This window comes from Aphis gossypii, chromosome 2 (assembly GCF_020184175.1).
Source record: "Aphis gossypii isolate Hap1 chromosome 2, ASM2018417v2, whole genome shotgun sequence".
NCBI classification, from domain to species: Eukaryota; Metazoa; Arthropoda; class Insecta; order Hemiptera; family Aphididae; genus Aphis; species Aphis gossypii.
In genome coordinates this window covers 70,216,659-70,241,625 of record NC_065531.1, presented here as the reverse complement: position 1 = coordinate 70,241,625, position 24,967 = coordinate 70,216,659, and the positions used below count along the sequence as shown (strand labels likewise).

The window sequence follows — 24,967 nt, the reverse complement described above, 5'->3', positions numbered from 1 at the left end:
GTGGAACCTGCAGACGGTGGCGGCGGACGGCCAGTGACTAGCCGGGCGCTACATTTGTCGGTCCGCCGCCGTACGAAACTTTTATTATTTGCCATTTAGTTTCGGTCTGCAACAGTTGCACAGTCGCCGCCACTCGCCACTATTATAGTTTACCAGTCGACATTGGGACAGTCGTTCCGACCGTGTGCCGCGGCCGTGTGCGTATATTAAAATATTATAATAATATATATATATTCCGATGATAATATCACTTTACGGAACACTGCGTACGTTAATGTTATAACAATCGTCATAGCGCTAACCCGTTTTTCGTATTATTATAATTATTTCACGTGCAGGTGTATAGTACCTACCTACAGTACGACCGACGAGCGTTTTATTTCATTATTTGAATTTCGACGGTTTCCAGTAAAAATAACGTAGTTTTAAAAACGAGATTTCGAGTTTTATAGTATATAGGTACCTATACAACAACGTTCATCGTTTCCGCGCACGCAGTGTATCCGGTTTAAATGTATATTATATAGCTACACCTACTATATTATAATAATCGACAATATTGTATATCGTTTAGATACCACATTGATTATTGAATTATTCCCGCGGATCGAAGCTAAAATTTATTTTACGCACGCCATGTAGTAAGTAATTTTTTTTAAAAATATATTATTCGTTTATTAATAAAAAACCAAACATTCATCGTTCACAGTATATTATATATACCATAATAATCGAGAAAACTATATACTGCTCGTTATATACTTATTACTTATTAGTCGAGTTATTACACGAATAATGATAATATAATATGTATGTAATTATAATATATAGATATTAAAATACAGTTTTATTTTATGTTATTATTTATTTAGTTGATTGACCATATTTTATTTGTTTGGTATCCAGTCACTCTGTAGGTACTATTAATTATGATTTATGATTTAAATTATTTCCGATAACGAAAGGTTATACATGGTTTACGCATTTTTATACATGACCGGTATTTAAATTTCCCGTATCATACGTTACCGTTTACCACTTGTGGAATACATCTTATTTACTATATAACCTTTACTATATAAAATATAACGTTACGGATGAACATTGACCGTTCACTCCGGAAAAATCCTAATAGATAATTGAAAATTTGTAATCGTGCTTTGCACAAACGGAATTGAATTAATGCATGAAATAGTTTTGATATAATTGGCATTTGGCATCGTTTGCCACAGATACTTCATACCTAAATCATACTAGTTTAGATCTATCAGAGTCCAGACTATAAACTGAATATATAGTTTTTATCTTGTTATTTGGTTTGAAATGTTTGAATATAAAACTTGCTCACCATCGGTATTTGACATTTGTATATAAAATCATATTATATATATATATTATGTATATTATAGTGACATGCTATTACGTCATTATTGTATACACGATCTTGGAGCCAAGTTTTTTTTATGACCCTCGTCTCGAATCCCATTATCCCTCTATTTATTAGTGTAGGCACATATGGGTTGTTCATTCTTAAAATACTTAATTGTTTAACAAAGTTATATATTACAAACTATAGTTATCGATATATTATGTTCTGTAAGGACTGTCTCTGTAGTCTGTACTCTGTAGTGTATACAACTGGACTAATGTAGTGATGTGTACATTATATATATACATACAATATGAATTTATGCATGTGTCATGTACTCGTGTGTGCAATGATAACGCGTTTAACAACTTTATATAGTTTATATTATGATACAGATCGGATCGGATTCTGACGAACTCGTGTCTAGGAGAGTAAGCAACTTCTATTAAAATATTATGATTCAATTTTAACGTATTTCCAAGTACTTATGATACGTATTATGTCTGTATATTACACAACAGACTGAACTGTTAATTATGATCAACAACTCAAATATTTTGTAATCTATAATTCAAAACAAATCTTATATACAATCCTATAAGATTTGAAAATTTCATTCAAGGTTCCTTATAATAATGGTATTAGAAAAAAATTGAACATAATGCCACAAATATATTTTAGTCTGAAGCCTAAATTTTGATGAAATAGAATATTTACGCGGTAAATAACGATTTCCTGTCATTTTCTTATTTTGTAGTAATTAAAAAACGAACAACCGTAGATACTTGCTAGCTAAATTATCCGGTTACGCCTATGTATACAGTAAAATAAATGACATATTTAATTTAACTAATTATATTTTAATAGTGTTAAATAATTATTTACATATTTTTAAAAATATTTTGTACGTGTTTAATTATAATTATAATTTTTAATTTTTATATGCCATATGTCTTCTATTAATAATATAGTAATATAATCTGTAACCATTGGCAACCATGTAAATAGGTAAACAAAAAAAATATTCTATTTTCCTGAGCCAAAACTAAATTTATGAGTAAGCTAAGCATATGGTTTTATGATACATTTACATAATCAATTTGCAAATTAATGCAATCATATAGAACACTTTTTATTTGTCCCTAATATAAATAGTGACAATCGACATATTTCTTGTAAACACTAATATGCTAAATGCTAATCATAAGTATTATTATGACTTATAGGCAATGATTTATATATTTTTTTTTATGGAAATGAACATAAACATTTTCAATATTTTTAGTTTTTCATTCTATAATTGTCGAAAAATGTTGGTTGTATTAAAAGCATTGAAAGTTTAATGCAATTTGTAAATTATTATGCTGTAGTTAAAATGTATCAATATATTTAAAATAGGTACATACAATTAGATGGAAGATCTGTATTTTTTATTAAAACCTAAAAATATTTCTTAAGTACGTAAGCTTAAAGTTTTTTCGTGGACTATTAGCAGATGTAATGAGAGAATATTAGTACTCGTATTAAAAAAGTATACGATAAATTGAGTACAGTCAGAATTCCATACACCTTAATTTTAATCTATCAAAATTTATAATTTTAAAAAATTTTCCAAATTCAATAAACACTAAATCCAGTATTATATATATTCTATTATAAATTATAATTTTTCTTTCGAATTTTTAATTAGATATGTACTAATATTCAAAAATGTTATTCGTTAAATAATTTACAGTAAAAATTTGAACGACTGATCGTAATTGTTACAGCGAACATTCTTTAAGTAGTATAAAAAAATTTCAAGAATTTTTAAAATATGATGGGTAAATGGGCAATTTGGTCTTTGAATAAATTTAAAAATTCCAAAAATCAAATTTCGAATAAATTCATAATTAAATGAAATATGGGTTGAGCATGCTTGGTGAGTAATTTTGTGAATAAATTTTATTTTTAGATTCTATTTTAATATTCTTTTGATCCGATCGGAATCCCAAATAATATTTGTGCAAAATTTGATGCCAATTAAACAAACATTGTGCATTTGCACGTGCATAATTTAAATATAACCCCACTTAAAATATCGGTATTAGCCAATTATCTATTATAATCTATCTAATTATATCTATGATTTCCTTTTTACTTCAGTTGAAATATTCTCAATTTTTTTGTCAAAATCAGTCGAATATTTCTTAGTAATAATAACTATAAATGTATGTGTATGATGAATAAACGTCGATTAACTAATTATCAATAATTTTGTATTTTAGTTGTTGATAGTGGTCAGGGCCGGCGTTTCCGTGATGGCGTACTAGGTAGGTATATAGATTACATATCGTATTTGTACAATACAATATTATGTTGGAGATAAGAGGAAGGATGCCGAACTGTGCGTAAAGTATACCGGAATTATAGCTTCCGTTAGAATACGCGTCGAACAGTAGTGATGTAGTTTTTTTTTTATTTGGTACATATAAAAAATGTATAGATTTTTTTTATTATAATAATAATAATCTGTATAGTGAAACTTATGAATAATTACGAAAGAACATTTTTTAAGACCAAATTGACCTCGATTGAACTTTTTTTAAGGGAACATTATTCAAATAAATTGTCTTCAATTAAATATAGATAATATGTGTTTTCCATTGACCTGTAAATATAATATTAAAAAAAAATTAATTTAATATATTATTTACAGGTCTATGGTGTTTTCAAGAATATAATATATAACTTATTCTTTAAATAAAGAGATAAAATAATTTCAAATAATATATATTTATACGTTATTTATAAGTAAAATATCAATGCATGCCGCTGTTAATGTTATAAAGTAAATATATTAATAGTTTTTTATTCTTGATTCATGATAATACGCAAATATTGATATTATATTGATATATGTATATAAAACATAAAATTTGAAAGTATTTTTTTAAAACAATTATATCATTTTATCTAGAAGTTGTATATTTTTGAAAACACATATATTTTATAGAGGACAAAAATTTTCTATTAAAATAGTTCTTAAGTAATTATTTGGGTTCTTGATTTGTTGCACTTAAAATTATCGAAATATGCCATCAAAACGTCAAAATATGCAGCTAATTTTTAATTTTGTTCATGAAAAACGCATCAAGTATATAATATTAAATTATAATTATAAAAATAAAAATTTTAAAAGTAGGTTAAGACGATAAATCGCCTATCAACACCTACTCTCGTTTCACCTAGTTTACAAAATAAAATAATTCCATTAATAGAAAATATATTTTCTTCGAATTCGGATGTATATTGATTTATTCTGTCATTTATTATGGGAATTTTTAAATACGTGAAATAAAACAAATTGATTATAAAAAAAATTACACAGTTAATGAGAAATAAGTAATAACGTAAACGTGATTTATGATTAACGAACGAACACGTACTGCTTCTCATTATATCGTATTACAGTTTAGAATTTAGATGTCATTAGGTTTTACCAATTTACGAGTACTATACAACTATAAGCGATTAAGAGACTATTGTAAACAGACTACGATCAATTATGATTTTTCCCGACAATTTTACTTATATAAAAACAAAAAAAATGCGAAATATGCCTAAATGTTCTAAAAATTGCACAAATATGTACTTTTCTTAAAACATGACGAAATATGTAAAAATATACAAATTCAAACTTAGTATTTAATTTCGTCATTTCATAAAACAAATTCATAATTCACCTCAAATAATCTTCGATTACTACAAAAAAAAAAGTGCAATTGCAAAAAGTCCCGAACCCTAAACTAATTATTCATAGATTACACTAGTACTTCCGGGTTATATCGACCGTCTACCAAAATATTTTCAAGACAATATTATTCTATATTTTTATAATCATGTTAGTTATGTCGACTACCTCATATAAAGGAGAATCCGATAACAAATAATAAAATTATGAATCTATTAATAATTTTACATTCCCACCATGTAATTTGTATCATTTGTTTCACATAATTCACTATCCACGTACCTTGATCCTTGGTATAAGAATTATTAGATTATTAACCATTTATGTCTGTCGGTATTTATTTCGTTTGTCAGTCGACAGTTGTTTGTTGGGTACCTTTTGCCCATAGAAGTCGTTACTCGTTATAGCTTTACCATTAAATTACACCTAGCTAACAAGTATTTTTTTTTAATAACATAAATTATTTTATTTCATCGCCAGAAAGGAATCTGTCCGACTTCTTCAAGAACACTGAATGTTGCAAAGTGTACGGATTTATCCAAACTATCATAAAGCAAAGTTATATTTTGGAATTTTTTTTTTAGAAATTCAATATTAAAAATGTGAAGAAATAAGTATAGTCAAGATAATCCGAAAGTATATCGTTTCACTATTTATATGTGGTACGTAAAATAATAATAACCAATAAATTCCCTATGCATCACATGAAAAAAAACTACATAACTATTAACTACTGTTCAACGTGCATTCTGGTGGATACAAAAATTCCTGATCATACTTTTTGGGTTTGGTCAACTGTTACAGAATACCTATAACAATATATTGGCTAAGTTTTTAGCGCGTGACACTGGCCATCCAAAAGTAAAAATTCAACTCAAAAACCACATCGGTAATATTGTTTTTAATTTGTACAAATTAGTAACCACAATTCCTAAATTTATACACCCTGCCATCATTTGTAAAATCCAAAATTTATTCACAGGTACCGGCATTTTTTTAAATACCTATAAACCCTATTGTTTGTCAATTAAAAATTAAAAATAATCCAAAACGTACCTTTTCCATGAATTTAATGGCAATAGTACGTTTTGGAAAATTTAATGGAAATAGTTAGTTTTGGAAAAACTATTAAAATATATTTTAAAATGTGCTTTATCCAAAATAAAAATATTAATAATTTATAATTTATTCTATTTACTTTTTAACGTTTTTTACGACCATAAATATCATTCTAAAACAATATGCAATTATGCTTAATATAATAACACATTAACACGTAACTACGTAGGTAAGTACTTAATTCCAATGTCGTATTTACAATTTTGGTAGTTGATAACACATATTATGATATTAAATTACAATAAAATATATATTAATCTTAAGTTTCTGAGTAATAATAGATATTAAATCAATGATTATGGTTTTGATATACATATTTAAATGGTTTTTACTTTTTTGTATCTCTTGAAAAGTATAGAAAATACGGATAAGAACGTAAATGTGATTCGGCTAATTTATAATTTATTAATAATTCTTAAATAATAAATATAATGAAAATTATAAAAATCCTTATTTAATAAGGGGCTTTTTCATAAACCCCATCTTCGTCATTTTCAATATTATTATTATTTACATTTTGAAACTTTCTTATTTATTTACATTTATATTTATTTTAATTTATTAATTATTGTTAGGTATAAAATAATACATTTTGAGTATGCAACTAAGAGAGCAACAAACAACGACTCATCGTGGTCATCGTAAATATACTCGCAGGAATATACTCAGTAACAATATAAGTCAAATAAGACAAGGTATTTTTTTAAAATTATTTCTATTTAAAACGATTCAAATGTGTTTAATAATGTATAGGATTATATTTTTAATTTAATTCCAAACTTAATGATTGCGATAATAACTTAATAATATTTTAAATTATAAATTATATTTTAGCACGTTTTTGAAAACTATTTTATTTCCTTATATGCATACGGACAATAATAGTACGTTTTAGCATAATATAAAAAAAAATAAGTTTAGGAATAAATTACGGAAATAGTTCGTTTTGGTATATTTAATAGTTTATTCTTTTAACATGGACAATTATTTATTATAGTATGTTTTGGCGTAAACTGGAAAAAGTTCGTTTTTGATTAACTAGTCATTTTGAAAAGCTGAGTTGACCGAGAAATAGTAGGTAGGTACATTTTATATTCTGACGACATCAATCGATTTATCTTCGTTTTTTCATAAGAATCGATATTTAACTCGATTTTGTCAATTTTAGTAATAGCACCTACGTTTTAGATTTCCATCCCTTAAAATTCAAATAATATTATACTATTTATTTTATGTGTAGGTAGATACAAGAATTGATTATATAAATGTGTTTAATCAATGATACAAGTAAACAAGTAAACAATTAATAAATTATATTAATAAAATAATAAAAACAAATAACAATTACTTTCTAATAAATAATTATAATAATACACAAAAGTGAAAAACTCGGTAAATCGCTCACTTGGATAGTTGGATTGCTGTATGTTTAATATCGAGTGTACAGTGTACTTTTTCATTTAATAAGTTATTTTAATATTATATGTGTTTCATTTAAATTTTTGTGATAAATCATTATGTATCAAAATTAATTTTGAGAGAATACAGACAAGATATTTGATTTTAAAATACTTATACACTCATTATTATAGGTATAAACTATAACTATATAATATATTAATACATTTCTTTATTTTTCTCGACCAATCTTTTCAAGAACATACTAAGCCATGTGAGTCTTTTTCGGATTTTACGAGTAATGGGATTGTTCGAATTGTGAATGTTTGGAATTGTGGTTACAAATTTATACAAATTGTATAACAATATTACTGATGTGGTTACTGGTTTTTGAGTTTGAATTTCAAATATGTGGGTACCATCGTCACGCACTTCTGTGTTCGGCTTCCTTCCTTTACCGCTTCCTTTTTAGCTTTCATGAATACTATAGATATAAATAATATCTTCATAATACATTAATACTGTGATTTATCATTTGACCGTGTAATTGGTTGTTATCATGAGAAAACAATAACAATTAACAACTAACAACTAAAAATAGCTTAGGTATATTATTTACAATAATTCTGATTATGTGATAAATTTTGATATTTTTAATAAATTGATATGTTCAGTTGAGTAACTTGATAAAAGACTTGCATTACATTTTGAATCTTATTATTCTCATTTGTTCATTTGTAGAAAAAAACAATTTCAAAAAGATTGTATGTACCTATAAAATCGATTTATTCAAATATACTGGTTTATCTAGTTTTGTGTAAAAATTCCAGTTTATCTTAATTTTTTACGTTTTTTTTTTAGTTATTTTTAAAAGTAGGTATTAAGAATTATTTACTTTTTACCTCCTATAGTCCTATGTATCAACTAGAAAAAATTGTTTCGAGAAATTATCCACAAATTTGATAATCGATACTTTTTTACTACTCCAAAAGATTATGACAGAAAAAAAATTCATCATTGCTCTCAGAATCTTATTTCTAAAATCAGTAACATCATTATATAAAATTTTAAGGGTTATTATATTATTATATTATTATTATTATTATTATATTTTGTACCTATCATACAAACAATAACATGTGAAACATAAATATGTACGTATAAATATTATATTATGTAAGCTATTTCGTAATGATAATAATCATATAATTAAATATTTAAATCCTTAGAGCAATAACAGCGTAGTAAATTGATTGAACAATTTAAACATTTTGTTTTATACATTTTAATTTATTTATTAGGCAACTTTTTTTTTTGTAATTTATATTTTGAGTTTCACTTGTATAATTTTGCTCATGTTGCTAAATGGCTACACAGACAGTGTCATTTTCATTTATCATTTTAGTCCAAAATGTATATAAACAACTAACAAGCTATAGAATAACGGTGATTTTAAATAATTTGTTCACTTTTGTTACTTTAGTTTCAGTCTACTCTATATAGAAAATATTTATTTGGATATATCAATATCATCCAATATGAATACGGCTGACGGCTGTACATTTTTACCTCTTGTAGTTTACTGTAGTCTGTACTCAGTAATTACGATACGACTGTCATATTATTATGGCATTGCTTATTGGTTATAAATTTAGCTTAGACAATTCTAAAAATAACAGTAAAACCCTTTCATATCGTGCAGGTACTCATGCTAACCAATATAAAATATTATAGTTTTGAAAATATAAAGTATAGTATTTATATGTTTAAAAACATATGATCACGAATTACAGTATTTTCTAGTTATCTCAAAGATTTGCTAAGAATAAGCAGCCAAGGATCTTGGGGCTAAGGAGCTTTTTTAGCACTCCCTTTGGACATGTTATTGGTACTTATATACCTAATGATATTTTTTATTTAATTATAAATTATTTTTAAGTTTTTATTGTTTTATTGTATTAAATTTTATATGGATGAAAAATATTAACAAATAATTATAACTGTATTTTTCTTGAATTTTTTTTCTATATGATATAATTAAAATGCATTTTTAGTATTTGAAAAAAAGTAGTACCTTATGCCATATAGCACCAACCTAAATTGATTACTAATAATGTATTAGTTATTACTAATTAGTATATAGTATATTATTATATTAATACTTCTATTATAATTCTATACATAAACAATATATTAAATAGTATAATTACTTAAGTCTTAAGTTATTATAGTGTTACTTTTGTGACAGTGGTGGGTTAGGTATTTTAAAATTTCAAAACCATAATATTCTTGGAAATGGTCAATGTTTAACTTTCACGATTGTATACTTATTTTTTTTCACTTTGTTTACTTATCAATATTTAGTTATGAATAGAAATTCTTAGAGGTCTGAGCCTGAACAAATAAAAGAATAATGCTAAGTATTTATTTTTAAAAATCAGCAAACGCAATATTGTGTTTAAAAATAATGACCTTCGCTGGTTCACGTTTTCATAATTAGTTTGTATATAAGAATCGCGAACTTCATATAATAATGGATGAAAATCTATCGCTTTAACAAAACGTTTCAGGGACGTCAATGTCCAAAATTAAAATATTTTGAATTTGCGGGGTTAATATTTTTGAGTTGAATTTTAAACGTCATGGACGTTATTATTTATTAAGGGGACATTCCACCCGCATAAGTTGTCTACGTCCTACAAACGTACAAACATTGATTATACGTAATAATTTATAGAATAATCTATTACTCTATTTCGTAGATTCTATAATCAATAATATTGTATAACTGTATAAGAATTTAAATAGTAAATTCTACATTCTAAAGAAACCATTAAACTTTTTTATGCCTAATATTACAGCGAATTAACTTATTACATTAATCAGTAAGATTACTATTTAGTGAACCTTAATACCTTATAGGTTTTTTTTAAATTTAATTTTAAAGCGACTTATGAACATTCTAAAACGTAAACGTCGTAAACGGATAAACTATTTAATTATAAAATGGCTCATTATAGTAATATTTTTAAAAATTATTTTATACTTTGATACGTCATTGTAAGATAAATAATTATTGATTAGCCAACTTACAACCGCGAATACAGACTCGTCAAATCGTATGTTTTACTGCAGCAACACTTAAACTATAGCATATCCGCCACCGTTTGATATTATGTTTCAAAAACATTGTTAGTTTAAAACTAGAATCAGTACCAGCATTTGATACGAAAATAAATACAAGATTTAGTCGGTGTTCGTTTACGCTTTATTAACAATTCCAAACATGTAACATTGGCCATTGCATTTTGAAGGTCCTAAAACCAAAGCAGTACTGCAATAGGCACGATTTATTAATAAACAATATTCGTGGAAGTCGAAAAGTATTGTCTCTATTCTCTACCACAGACGATCAGAAGCTATTCAGTGGTATTGGAAACGGCACGGCGGGCTAATATGTTATTATTTTGTCTCCCCACAAATGCCTTGAGCGGTGGCAACACTGACGACCCTCGGACGGTAACGTAGACCGTCGCGGTTGGCCATAGTGACGCGCGCGATTTGAACTCGTCTCGGCGACGTCGTGCCTTGACCGCGCCGAACGACCGCCGCCGCGAAAACGCATACACATCGCGACTACACTATGCCCGTCACACCGACACCGTACCTATGGCACGCTACCACGGTCACTTCCGTACCGGTACACAAGCGCACACCGGTTACCGAATACCGACTCGCGCGCGCCACCGCCACTACCACCCCGCCGACGACGATTGCTGCAGACACTAACCCCTCCCGTCCACTACTCGCCGAGCTTCCGAGTCGTCAGTACTACCCCGCCAAGCCCCCCCGCGCAGCCGTTCCGTGGTCCGTGTCCCGTGACACTTTGCGACTGGGTTATCGTCATCGTCGTTATGCACTGTCGGCTTGGGCAGCTTATTTTTTTTATCGTCGGTCCTTATTATTATTGTTATTAATTCGTTATTATCGCTCATCCGTCGCCGTCATCGAAATATGAACCGGAATCAATGCCGTCAGTTAAAAATAGTGTGGTTCGAAAAAACGGCCGTTCGCGTCATCCGTTAATCCAGCGGGAAATGTCTCGATATCCCGTCGAACGTCATCGTTATCATCTCGGCACTCGTCGTGTTCATCGCATCGCCGATCGTTTGATCTGCGGCCGTTTAGCGTTGCCGCCGACCGCTGCTAAATATTATATTACCGCGCGCCGACGACGGCCGTTACCACCACCACCACCGCCGCCGCCGCCGCCATCGTCGTCGACACAGACGCGACCGTAGTCGCTACTCACTTTAGTCGTCGTAGACCGTAGTGCGACTGCCGGTGCTAAGCCATTCGCTCGCGTGCCGCAAACCCGCAGTAGTGTTTCGTTGCGTGGCGGGCGAAAAGTCTGTGGGTACGTACACGTCGCAACGACGTCGGAGCCGGTCGACGACGAGACGCGCTAGAAAATTAAAAAATTAATCCGCTCTCCTCTCGTACGGATCTTCGTCATCACCACAGAACAATATCACTATGACCATCGCCACTCGTCCTCGGACGGTAAGTAATGCGGGCGACGTGGTGACATACTGACATACGCCGGTGGTCGACGCCACGTCGGACATAATATTTTAACCGCCACCACCCCGTACCCGACATCCCTACGAGGATTGTTATTGTTTTTCTATTTTTAAAATCTTTTTTATCGTCAATCGAGTCGTGAAGTTTTCTCCGCGGAAATGCCGCGAATTTTATGATCGACGACGGACGAGGTTCTTATACAAGGACATGGTTCCGGAAGTCCCGAATCACAAATGCTCCCTAGTAGAAATATCACGATTATTCCGTAAAATATGTGTCATTGATGGTCCGAGTGTCTGACTATAATGTCGTAGTCTTCTGTCAAATCGAGTAACGTTGGTTTTTACTTGTAGCTTCACTGTTGGTTTCAAAAACACTTCAAAACAATTGTGTAATATTTATTTATATTTAATTTTAATGCATAGTGTAGACTGAGATTATCTATTAATTCTAATCCAATAGCTTATCCTAATTGTTTAGTTGGATCAATACTGTTTAGTTCGCTGGCGAACAACAGTATAAAATTACAGATTTATTATTGTTAACCTTCACAGTGAAAATACTCAGCAAATTTGGATAATTTTAACTTCTTGGCATCTAGCTTTTTGTGGTTAATCAGCATATCACAGAGTAGCCCAATTTTATTTTCAAAGTGTTACTTTTTGTTTAGAAAGTAAGTGTTTTTTGTGAGATTGGTGATAAATATTAATAGATAGGTACACAGATTCCTTAATTTTATAAAAACAATTACCTATATTAATATTGTGGGTACTCATTTTAAGTCATTATGGAAGATGATTGAGTATTATTAAAATATGTTATTTCGATTTGTCTACTAAATGTTATCATGTTTTGTTATTGTTTTCTTTGTTGGCTTATCATAAATAACTTATCTTTTGTTTTTTGAAACTTATTGTAATTACCTATATTTAGAATAAATTATATGAGTATAAGTTTGAGGTAAAATTACTAAAACTACTTAGACTTAATGAGTTATTGTACTAAATTGTATTCAAATCTTAATACCCATACCAATAATTTGATAAAATGACTTAAAAAGCTATGTCCCAGAGACCTCTTAAAGTACTAATCATAATATTAAAAAATAAATCACAAGTGGTGGCAAATGTTTATGATGGTTTATGGTTAATTTCCAGTTCAAGTGAGAGTTTTTACCTTGGCCAGATAGGTATTTTTTTATTATAGGGAAAATTTTTAAAAGACTAAAAATTTCATAAATGCTACCTACTTACAAAGTTGTTTGAGATCCATAAGATTTTTTAAACATTTGTTAAACTTTCCTGTCTATGTTTTAATTTTGTTACATATCTATTTCATTAATAATGTAGTCACATCTCATTTCATTAGATGCTTGCAGACAGTTATAGGTACAAATGTAGATTTCAAAACATAGTTTTTAATACTGATTATTATTTATTATGTACAAATTATCATCCACTTATATTATATCAGTTATTGTTATTTTTTGTGATACTTTGGCTAAATAACCAGCCACAATCTCTAGATAAGATATTTTTATGAATATGCATCTCTCCAGACTTAATAGATACACTATATGGTGTGAAATACATTAATTAGAAAATAAATTGCCATTTTCTAAATAAAGTGGTAGACAATCCTTTTTATAGACCAAACTTTAATTATCATTATTAAAATCCACAAAAAAAGTAGTGCTTTGGAGCTAAAACAGTAATGGCCCACACTGAAAATTTATTTTCTCCATTTTTAGGCCTATTTGGCCTTTACTACTAAATATACAAATACATACTCATACACGGCTGTATGATTATTAATGTTAAAATTTACTTAATCAAAGTAAAAATTGAAGATAATTAAAATTAAACTTCCTATTTAAAGTATTTAATTGTGTCCACAGGAAAATCTTTCTTACATACCTATCTGAGAATATTTTAAGAATTGGGAAATATTTAATTTCTTAAGCATAACTTGGAATATTATGAATGACTAAAAAAAAATGATAATTTATTAGAGGAATATTAATTTATAATTAATTTATTTCATTAATATATGTTTTATAAATATAAATACCTATCTAAAAAGTAAACCGCCTTTCAATAATTTTTACTAAAGAATAATATATCTGATAATATATATTTAATTAGTTTGTTTTTATTTTTTATACTAATATAAACAGTAAAGTTTAATTTAAGTTAAAGTGTATCTTAGCTGCATATTTATGTATAAAATCAATATTTTTACGTTTATTTATAGGTACATCAGGTTTAGAAATATTTTATGCAAATATCAGTCAAACTAATTATTTTTTCAATTATTATTAATTTTCATCATAAAATTAAAACATTTTTTTTTTTTAAATATATTATAGGTATGTGTAGCATATTTTTATTAAGTTGTCAAAATACAAATACTAACAATATTTATTTATCACCTACTTCATTCTCAAAATATAATTACATATAAAGATTAAACCTACCATAACATTCATTTATTGTATTATCGAGACCAGAATGTTTAATATTTTTATGTTTTAAAACTTGTTTTTCTAATTTCTTGTCTTTTATTTATGCCGCAGCGGTTCTCAACCTGGGTTACACGAAAAAAAAAAATTGGGTAAATATTTAAGAGTAGTTATATGAAAAAGTTTAAAATGTATTATGAGGGGTACAATTAAGCAAAATATTATGCTTAGGGGTATGAAAGGAACCGCTGATCTATGGTATTACTTTCTGCAAAATTTGGTTTAGTTGATACATTATACATTTAATAACAAAATGGTTACTATCTTAAAACTAAATCTTAATTTATTTTATTTAAGTATTACAATGTTGCTTTGCAATCTTAGATTCATGAATCATGTTAATATTTAAGGTATGAATTTAATTTATTAGTAATTTTAATGCTTGAATAGTACACTTTAATAAAATAATGTTTTAAATTGTAATAATAATATTCCAATTTACAAATATATGTTAACAATGATAGTACCTATTTATTTACATAAGTTACATTAGGTAATGATATAAAAAACATAAATGAACAATGAAATAACCAATTAATATAATTTAATAATTAGGTACTAATTTAAAAATAACTATTTAACTTATCCAGGGTTATATTAAACAGGTCAGGTCCAAGTTATTGATAGAGTTTCCACTTGACATTAAATGTTTGTTTTAGTCAGATACGTACTATATGTTATTTGGTTAGTATTATATTTACATTATACACAAGTACATACCTACATAATAATTAAAATATTAATTTTTATAAATATCTATCTACTTATATCATATATTATTTATGTTTTTTGATATAAAACATAAACTTTAAATTATAATATCCTTGTATTTTGTCCTTGAAGCAAAATAATCATGGGTATAGCTACTTAGAAAACTGAGTCATCAATATTGCAAGAGACTTTGTGGCGACATCATATAGATATTTTCAACCCTATTCTTTAGGGCATAAATTATTGTGGTTAAATATAAATAATGATAATACCTACCTACTTCAATCGATTTTAAAATGTCAGTTTTTGAATTGTAAATTGACTATTGCTTTATTTTAAAAACTATATGTTGACAGGTATGGCAATATATTAAGTGTAATGGCTATATTAATAATAACTTTGGAAAATTAATAGATTTTAAGAATTTAATAATTCTATTAAGTGTTTCTTTCATAGAAGTGTTTTTCTTATAGCCTTTTCTAATACAAAACAAGTACATTTTTATGTTTTTTTATAAACTTTATGTTGCTGTACCTTGGAAGTAAGTTTCAACATATCTCTATGCAATAAATTCTAATGATATCCATCTTAAAAACAATTATACACTACCTCAAACACATTAGAATAAATTCAATTAGATAAGTATTTAATTCTGTAATAATTATTGATTGAATATCCATCTATCTATCTATGATTTTTTTGTTTATTTCAATCTAAATTTGTATCAAATATAGAAGAAATACTTCATATAAATTACAGCATTCCTGATAATCCTTTACATATATGTTGGCTATAAATAATTTTATTCATATTGATGTCTAAGACATATTTATTAGCTATTGATAATTCAATTCTGTTGGAGGAGGTGGAGGTACTCCTTCTACTTAAATTATGGTCATCAATTATTTATATCCATTTCTAGCTAATTAGAATTCTATAACATAGTTGATTTATCATAAAATTGTTTTTTGTCATCAGGGTCACATTGTTATTTTTAATTGATAAATGTGTCACAATTATAGTTTTAACTGTCAAATACCTTTCAATAAGTTAATTTATAAATTTAAAATAATTTAGATCAAAAATGCATTTATAATAAAAAGGTATTTGCATAAAATATGCATTAGCCTGGCTCATTGAATCAGAACATTATATTATTGTATGTATAAAAAAAATAGTGGGTTGTCTTGCCAAGTTAAAAGTATTAGTTGTGATAAATTAAATTAAATAGGCTTAAAGAAGTTAGTTGGTGAAAGTAATTTAAAACTAGATATGGAACAGTAGTCATTCTGAAAATTATTCAATGACACTAACCATGACATAAATCATGCTCATGTACCATCACAAAACGGTATAAAATATAATGATATAATCAGTATTAAATGGCATTGTTTGTATTATTTTAATGCTAGTTTCATAGTCCGCAAAGAAAATACATTCCTGAAATGATTTATTTTGATCTATTACCTAATACTACAACCTATTATTGTTTGTTTGAAATATACTACATATTATGTTACTATAATCACTAACAATCTTACTTCACACTTTTTTCTAATACATGCTTTTTTTTTTAGGTCCTAGATCAATAATACTATTAATTCTAACTTCCTGAAGACAATTGAAGAATTAAAACTAAGTAATGTAAGTAAAATTATATATTTGTTGTTGATGTGTCTTTAGTAAGTTGTTGTTTCTTAATATTAAATTAAAAATTGTGATTTTAAAAGAAGTAATAAAAAAAGAAAATGATTATAACTTAGGATTTTAAATTCTGAGTGGAGCTATAAGTGATTTGATAGAAGGGAATCTAAAGTTGAGTTATGAAAAAAGCTAGTTTTTGACAAAATTTGTTTTTTTGTTGTTGAATTTTTCACCAAAATAATTATAATAGCATTTAAAAGACAAAATATCTTGACTCTTTATATGCTATTTGTAAATATTTGAAATTATCAACCTTTTTAGTATTTTTGTTTTATGTACTATGTATATTTTAATATAGATTTTTCATTAATTAAATAATCCAATTAAAATTATTAAAATCAATAATCATAATTTTTTTTTTAATGTTAAAAATTAAAAATGCATGCTATTTTTTATTTATCATCTAATGTTTGAAAATTTAATACAAGATTCCTATATAAGTCTTTAATTGGAAATTCTAAAAGTCTAAACCCACTTATATTTTTTATGAGTGATTTAAAATGTTGACTAATTTTGTTAAAATCACAAAACGTGTAATTTTGCAATTTAAAATGTGTAACATCTTCAATTATAATAGTTGGTTAAGGTTTAAATAATTCAAGGTTCACATACAATTTTATAAAAAATAAATAAATTTTTACTATTGGATATTTAAACAAAGGACTTAAAACTTTTACATATATCATTATATTTAACTATATATACAATGGCATTTTTAAAGTATCTAGATTATGTTATTGTCTAATTACCTCAAACCAAACCAATTAACACTGTATTATAGTAAGTGAGTATTAACTCAAAATGTATATGATAAAATTATATAAATATATACTGTTACATTAATAAATTGAATCTACTCATAACAAATTTAAAAGGAATTTAATAAAATATCTAGTAATGTAAACTAACAGTCTAGTCTCCGCTTAGAATTGTTTTTTGGTTTGTAATGATTTATTACTGAATTCAATTAATTTAACACATACATTATAATGACCTATTCAATGGCCAAGGTACACTCTAAACCACCTACTGTACACCATAGAAAATTCCGAGATTTTTATTTATTAATTAATTAATTTTTATTTAATGTATATTTAAAGTATTTTTCTTATATAAATTTCTTGGGGTAGATATTCAAGAGTAGGTATCTTACCATTCACATTAATGTTGCTTTTGAGTTACTATAAATAATTATTAAATATTATACATTTTTATTATAATTTATGTGTTTACTTTTGTTGAATTAGTAGTACTCTTTATGTATATTATTTTTTTATTCATTTCATCTGTATAATCTATTTTCTATAAATGTTTATACATTTTAATAACAATTGAAATCTTATCTTGAATATTAAAATATTAAATTATTTTATGTTTCAGAACAGTCAATAGGTAGAAGAAATGCCATGATAGTACGATTGTATTCTTTAATTTTATCGCTTGGCAGCCTTACATTAATCACATTTTCTTTGTGGTCAGTATGGAGCAAGATAGCCAATGTCGACGAATCACATGCTGGCCATGTCGAATATCGTATACTTACAATAGAAAATGTTACTTCGAAACCATTCGAATTACATTCTTTGTCCGATACAGATCTTCACTCTTTGATCGATTTGCCATCTTTCAATTTCAATATAAACCAAAAGGTATGCGACAACAATACTAAACTGGTAGTAGCTTTAGTTCATACTGCACCAGGACATTATGCCAAACGTCAGGCTATAAGAGATACATGGGCAAAAATGATACCAACGTTATTTTTCATGGGTCTACCAGATTCAAACATTACTCAAAACAATGTTATTTTAGAAAATCAATTGTATAGTGATATTGTTCAAGGCAACTTTATAGATTGTTACCGTAATTTAACTTATAAACATGTGATGGTATTTAAATGGACTTTGTACTATTGTCCTTGTGCCAGGTATTTGCTCAAAACTGATGATGATACGTTGGTTAATGCACCATATTTGTTGGAAATACTCAATCATAGATTATCACCTTTAGGAGCGCGAAATTTGCTTATGTGCCAACTCATATTATCGAGTATGGTAAAACGTTCATATAGATCTAAATGGAGAGTTTCATATTCTGAATATCCAAATCGTTGGTATCCAACATATTGCAGAGGCTGGGCGATAGTTTATTCACCAGATGTAATTTATAAACTATACACAGAAGCACAAGTAACTCCATACTTTTGGATTGATGATGTTCACATAACTGGTACAATAGCAGTCAAACAAAATATTACTCAAACAGATTTAGCAGAATTAGCAGTGGACGAATCTGATGTAAGGGACGATAAAAATATTAGTCGCAAGTTTTTATTTTGCTTATTATCTGAAGCAGATCAGTCAATGAGAAAATTTTGGAATATTATTTTACAACCTGATGATACTGTTGTTTCATCTTCAACCAACCTTGGACTTGATATGAATGTTGGTAATAACTAAACAAATATGGTTAATTCTTGAAGATTGAATAATGAATTGTGATAAAGTAGCATGTAAAAAAGTTATTTGTTATTATTTTATTTTTATTTTAGGAAATAATATTTGTAGGTTTTTTAAAATAAAGGCTGATTTTAAAAATGAAAGTTATAAAACAATATGTATGTATAAATTATAATATTATTTTATTTTAGATACTTAGGTACCTAATTATATAGTGTGAACTACGAAGCGCTACAAATTATATTTAAGGGGTGTTAATATAAAAAGTTTCAAGTGATATATTTATAGACATATGACATATACCAACTACATAATATATAGTGTATAGTATAATAAAATTATCATTTTTCAATGATATACTAATTAATTACATACATTTTAAATAACCATTTAATTTGTAAAATGTACATATATATATATATTTACTAATATACTGTGTTATTTATAATTTAATATTAATTATTAATATCCCTTAATAATTTAAAAAAACATTAATACCATACCATGTATACCGATTTATGTATACCTATTTAACAATAATAATAAATAGTATTAACAATACACAGATCCTGTTTACTTATAGCTTATAAAATAAGAAATTCAATTGATTAAATGTATGAGATACTTATGAAAAAAAGCAAAAATAAAAAATACATCTTGCAATTATTGTTTCAAATAAAAATTGTGATGGCAGGGTAAAACAGAAAATAAATAAGGTTTTTATGATTTTAAAGTATAATTAGAATGTAGTTTAACTAACTTTGAACAACAATTTCAGTTCTTCAATACCAAGTTTTCAAATTATGCCAATTAAATATTTAAATATAATACAGTTAAAATAGTAAATTAAATTTTATAAAATTTGGTGAATTTGTTTAAATTATGTCTAAAGATGAGACAGCATTCTACCATTTCTCAAATCCATCAATAAGTACTAGCTGTTTCTTTAATATTATATTCCTAACCAAATTAATGAGTCAAATCACTTGAAGTATTTTATTATTTAATGTTTCTATTAAACTAAAGATTAACATGTAGTTAATCAGTTTAGTGATCATTTTTGTTTTTCAGTTATACCCAAATAAAAATGTGTTTAATTTTGATTGTTAAATTGTTTGCATTCCAAGAAAATGTATACCTCTTATTGAATAGTTTTAATTTTGTTTTGGATTGTCTTATTTATGAAAAATTTTTTGGCTTTTGTTCATTTTTTCACTTAATCATCAATAATATTTCAATAGTTATCGTATGATTTTTTTGAATCCAATGAATAAAGTGATAAATAAATAATAGCCTGTGGTAGACTACTTTAATTTCAGAAATGATCTTTACCATAGTAAATATACGATTCTAAAAAGTATCCTCATATTGTAATATCTTTTTTAATATACATATTAAGTCGATTTTCAAATGAATTTCTTATTTGTATATATGCCAATATAATTTTTAATACAGTCATAAAAGCAAGGATTAAAGACTAATTATTATTGTAATTAATAAGACATATTTATTTTTCTTAAATTAATTTTGAGTAATAGCTAAATTATTAAAAAAATTATTGTTATCACTGTTGTAAGCTATAACTATTTTATCATAATTTGAAAGAAAATGCGCTACGGATAGGATTGTTTGTTTGTAAAACTTAAATTCAATAGTACTGGATTAAAGAAATTGAACTTAGTGATTATACTCCTTTTTGATTTTCCTTTACTTGGAATAATTTTAGATTTGATGAAAAAATTTTTGGTATTGTAATGAATTTTTAATATAATCAATACCAAGAGCATTTTGGTTAAATGCTATATCTTTATATTATTGTTTATAAACATTTAAGTTTAAATTAAACAAAACTAAATTAACTAGTAATTTCTCTCGTGTTTAACTTTATATTAATAATTTGTATATAATTAGTTCTAATCCTTGCTTTTTTTGTTGCATACTTGTTCCTAATATAAGTATTAATTTTACAATTTAAATATATTGTTGAGACTTTTAATTATTATAACAAAGTATCTTAATAAATAAAAAATAAAAAATATTTTAATGTTTGATGTCAAACATTAAAAAGTAGATGTCAAAAGGAGATCTCATGAAATGTACTTAAATTGAGTTGAATGTTTCAACATATATTATAAATTGTTTTTGTGTTTTATTCAAAAGTATACTCTTAATAGTGTTAAATTAGTTAAATTTTTTTCTTTTTTTTTTTATCTGAAATTTATGATACAAACTCAATTTAAATTTAAAATAATGCTTTATCATACTAGGTACTCCATTCAGATAAAAAAATATTAATTTGGTGCGTATCAATATTCAGGTTTTAAGTTAACAATAAGGCATATCTAATTTAATAGTTTAAACTAGAATACTTTATTTTCTTAATTTATAGTTGTATAAATCAGAATTTTGTTGAAAATGGTTATTTTTTATTTAGTAAGATACTAATTTACTAAGATCTGTGTCATTGAAAAAACATGTTTGTAATATGATTATGTACTTAAAATTTTGTCTTATATAATATGTAATCAATTATTACAAATTGTTAATGTTAAATACATAATTATTGTAATTAGTATATATATCAAATACCAAAAATTGTTAATTATAATTTTTTTTAAAAATTTAGAATTTTTTTATTGAATTGGTGCCAAAATTTAGAACTTAGTGTCAAAGAAATGTCAGTTATAATTTTTTGCTCAATTATCACAGTAATTATTATTTAAGTAATCACCTTAACTTATTATTTGTTTCATGTTTTCTTTTTTTCTTTTGTTATATTTCATGAAATATGTATTGGGGACCAACTTGTCTTACCATCGACAGATAGAGGATCTGATATAAATTAATGAACAAGCTACTCGAAAGAATTCAATAAAATTATATTTCAAATGTGCTGTTAAAGATACACAGATATAATATTAGGTGCTCTTAAAAAAATTAATTTTTTAAAATACAATTTAAAAAAAATATATGAACTGTGTTTTAACAAAGGAGTTAAAATTAGTTGTATTGTGTTTATATATAAATTATGTACCTATATTTGTTTGCAATACATTCCTTAAAATATAATTTGAATGCCTAATGCTACTTGTTGGTAATGAAATACTGTTTATAATCAATTGTAATACAAATTATTATCTAATTATTGATTTGAGTTATTGATTCTGGCGTATTTATTTAATGTTTATTTAATAAAAATAAAGTTGTTATTATAATTTTTAAGAATCCTTATTTTATTTGAAATAAAACTATTTTGATTTTGTTTGTTTGAAATAATTATTGAAATCATTCATAACCTGAAATGATCACAGTGATCATCTTATTTTTATACATCCTTTATTGGTACTAAGTAATTCATCCCCTTTTTTCTTCAATATAGTGTGTGTATGTTGGTTTTTTCTTCTATTCAGTTTTTAAGTGAATTATTAGTATTTTTATTTTCGCTATATTATATAACTTAGTAAGAAATTTAACTATTGTAAAAAATCAATATAAGAACACATAATATTCTTACCATCAAGTTTCATAATATATCGATTCTCTTTAATTTTTAAACTAACGGAGCTAAATGTGATCTAAAGAGCGTACATTTACTTTGTTACGCGCACTTGTAAGGCAGAGACAACACATGCGGGTGTCCTTAGGTATTTAGACACTATTTAGTACTTTCATCGAAATGTTAAAAAATAAAAAAAATAATAAATTGTATACTAAAAAATTTTCAGTCAAATGAGGAATTTTTGATTTGAAATATAAAAGGTTGTATTGCCACAACACATTCTTTAAGCAGTATAAAAAATGTCGAGAATTTTAATGAACATTGAAAAATAGAGATGAATAGTTTGGTTATCAATATCATCCTCACAACCACTAGCTGCAAGCAGTGTAAGCTATTAGATTGTTACCTTCTTTCTTTGAATTTAAATGTAATACTAGTTCGAGTAATTTCACTGATTAAGGTACAGGTATTAAACTTATTTATATACCTCCTACTTCCCTAACTTATAATTACGTAACGATTACTGTATGTTTGTATAAATATTTAATAGTTTGTGCTAGAAATTTTTAAAAAAAAATTAATAGACCTATGCATTGTGTATTTTTAATTTCTATTACAATGAAATCGGCTCTTTTATATTTTTAAAAAAACAAAAATAAACTAAGATTTCTTTTATCAAATTAATAAAATATTCAAAACTGAATTGAAAACGATATTATGGTGAAAGTTTTTGAGATCGGTGTATCTAAAAAAAACTTGATCAGTGATCTAACCATAAAAATAGGTACCTATTTACCAATTATACTTGTATTTTCATTTCTTGTTTGTTTTTACTTGTAAATGCATGGTGCCAAGTTCATCAGTATATAGGTACTACCCAAAGCGACTTATTCAGTCAGTAGGTAATTTGTTTCATATTTTCTAATTTAATATTCTTCAAATTTACCAACCTTATTAATATTAAAATTTCATTAACATTTACGCTGTACTAGTTATTTTATTGTAAATCTAATGTGAACACGAAACTTCGAAATTCTTACTAATTATTAGTATTAGCACTTTTCATTGATGATAGTTTTCAAAGTGGTTAAGCTATAGTTACCTATATATGAACGAAATCTTAGACTTTTTTATTCATGTTAAACAATAACGTTTTTTCTTAGTTCAGTTGTAGTTGAATACACGGCACCTCTTAAGTTTTTAGTTTTTTAGCAATTGAATACTATCAATAATCGTGATTTAATTGTCGAGGTTTAAAAATTTGAAACGAGATTTTTCATAAGCGTGTACTGCACCCTTTAGGGTACCTGATAAGCGTTTATAGTGAAGTTAAGTTTTTGGTTTCCTATATCTATTCCTATTATTTTCAACTTTCGTGGGTACCTTCCCATCGATCGATAGGTAGCAAAATCTTTTTCAAGAAACATGTTAGTTATCATAGGTTATTACTTATTAGTAATCTACACAACATGTCAACAATCAACATCGTAATACGTAGGTAGGTAGGTACTAGTGAAAATCTAAAACGTACACAATATTTTTTTTTATCATGCTCAATCGGATCGCCAAAAAGGTTGAACGATAACAACCGTGAGGAGCCTGCATATTCTCCAAATCCAAATATCCTCGACGCCCTGCGAATACCCTAGTTCACTTTTGGGTAAAAAAAAATGTAATGTCCTTTGCCAACAATAAAACAAGGCATATTATATATATATATGTAATGTAATTAAATAAAAACAATTCCTGCGTTTCGAAGGGATTTTAATTAATTTACATTTTAATAAATTATTACCTCGTGTATATAGGTATCGTCCATATATCATACAGGCAGAACGAGTAGAACGACCTACTCTGTACTTGAATATGC

General features: G+C 26.4%; 1 protein-coding gene across 2 annotated transcripts; it reads left to right on the top strand.

The window, feature by feature from the left end:
• Nucleotides 1-5: 5 nt before the first annotated feature.
• On the top strand, nucleotides 6-22,874 carry LOC114127226 (beta-1,3-galactosyltransferase 5-like). Of its 2 annotated transcripts, XM_027991414.2 has the most exons (4): nucleotides 6-197; nucleotides 575-641; nucleotides 17,013-17,079; nucleotides 18,520-22,874. In XM_027991414.2, exon 4 carries the CDS (start codon nucleotides 18,546-18,548, stop codon nucleotides 19,596-19,598), a length of 1,053 nt encoding a protein of 350 aa, XP_027847215.2. In that variant the 5' UTR covers nucleotides 6-197; nucleotides 575-641; nucleotides 17,013-17,079; nucleotides 18,520-18,545; the 3' UTR covers nucleotides 19,599-22,874. The 2 variants fall into 2 exon arrangements, with proteins under 2 accessions (XP_027847215.2, XP_027847214.2); XM_027991413.2 differs by lacking the exons at nucleotides 6-197; nucleotides 575-641 and adding an exon at nucleotides 11,166-12,182.
• Nucleotides 22,875-24,967: the final 2,093 nt, after the last annotated feature.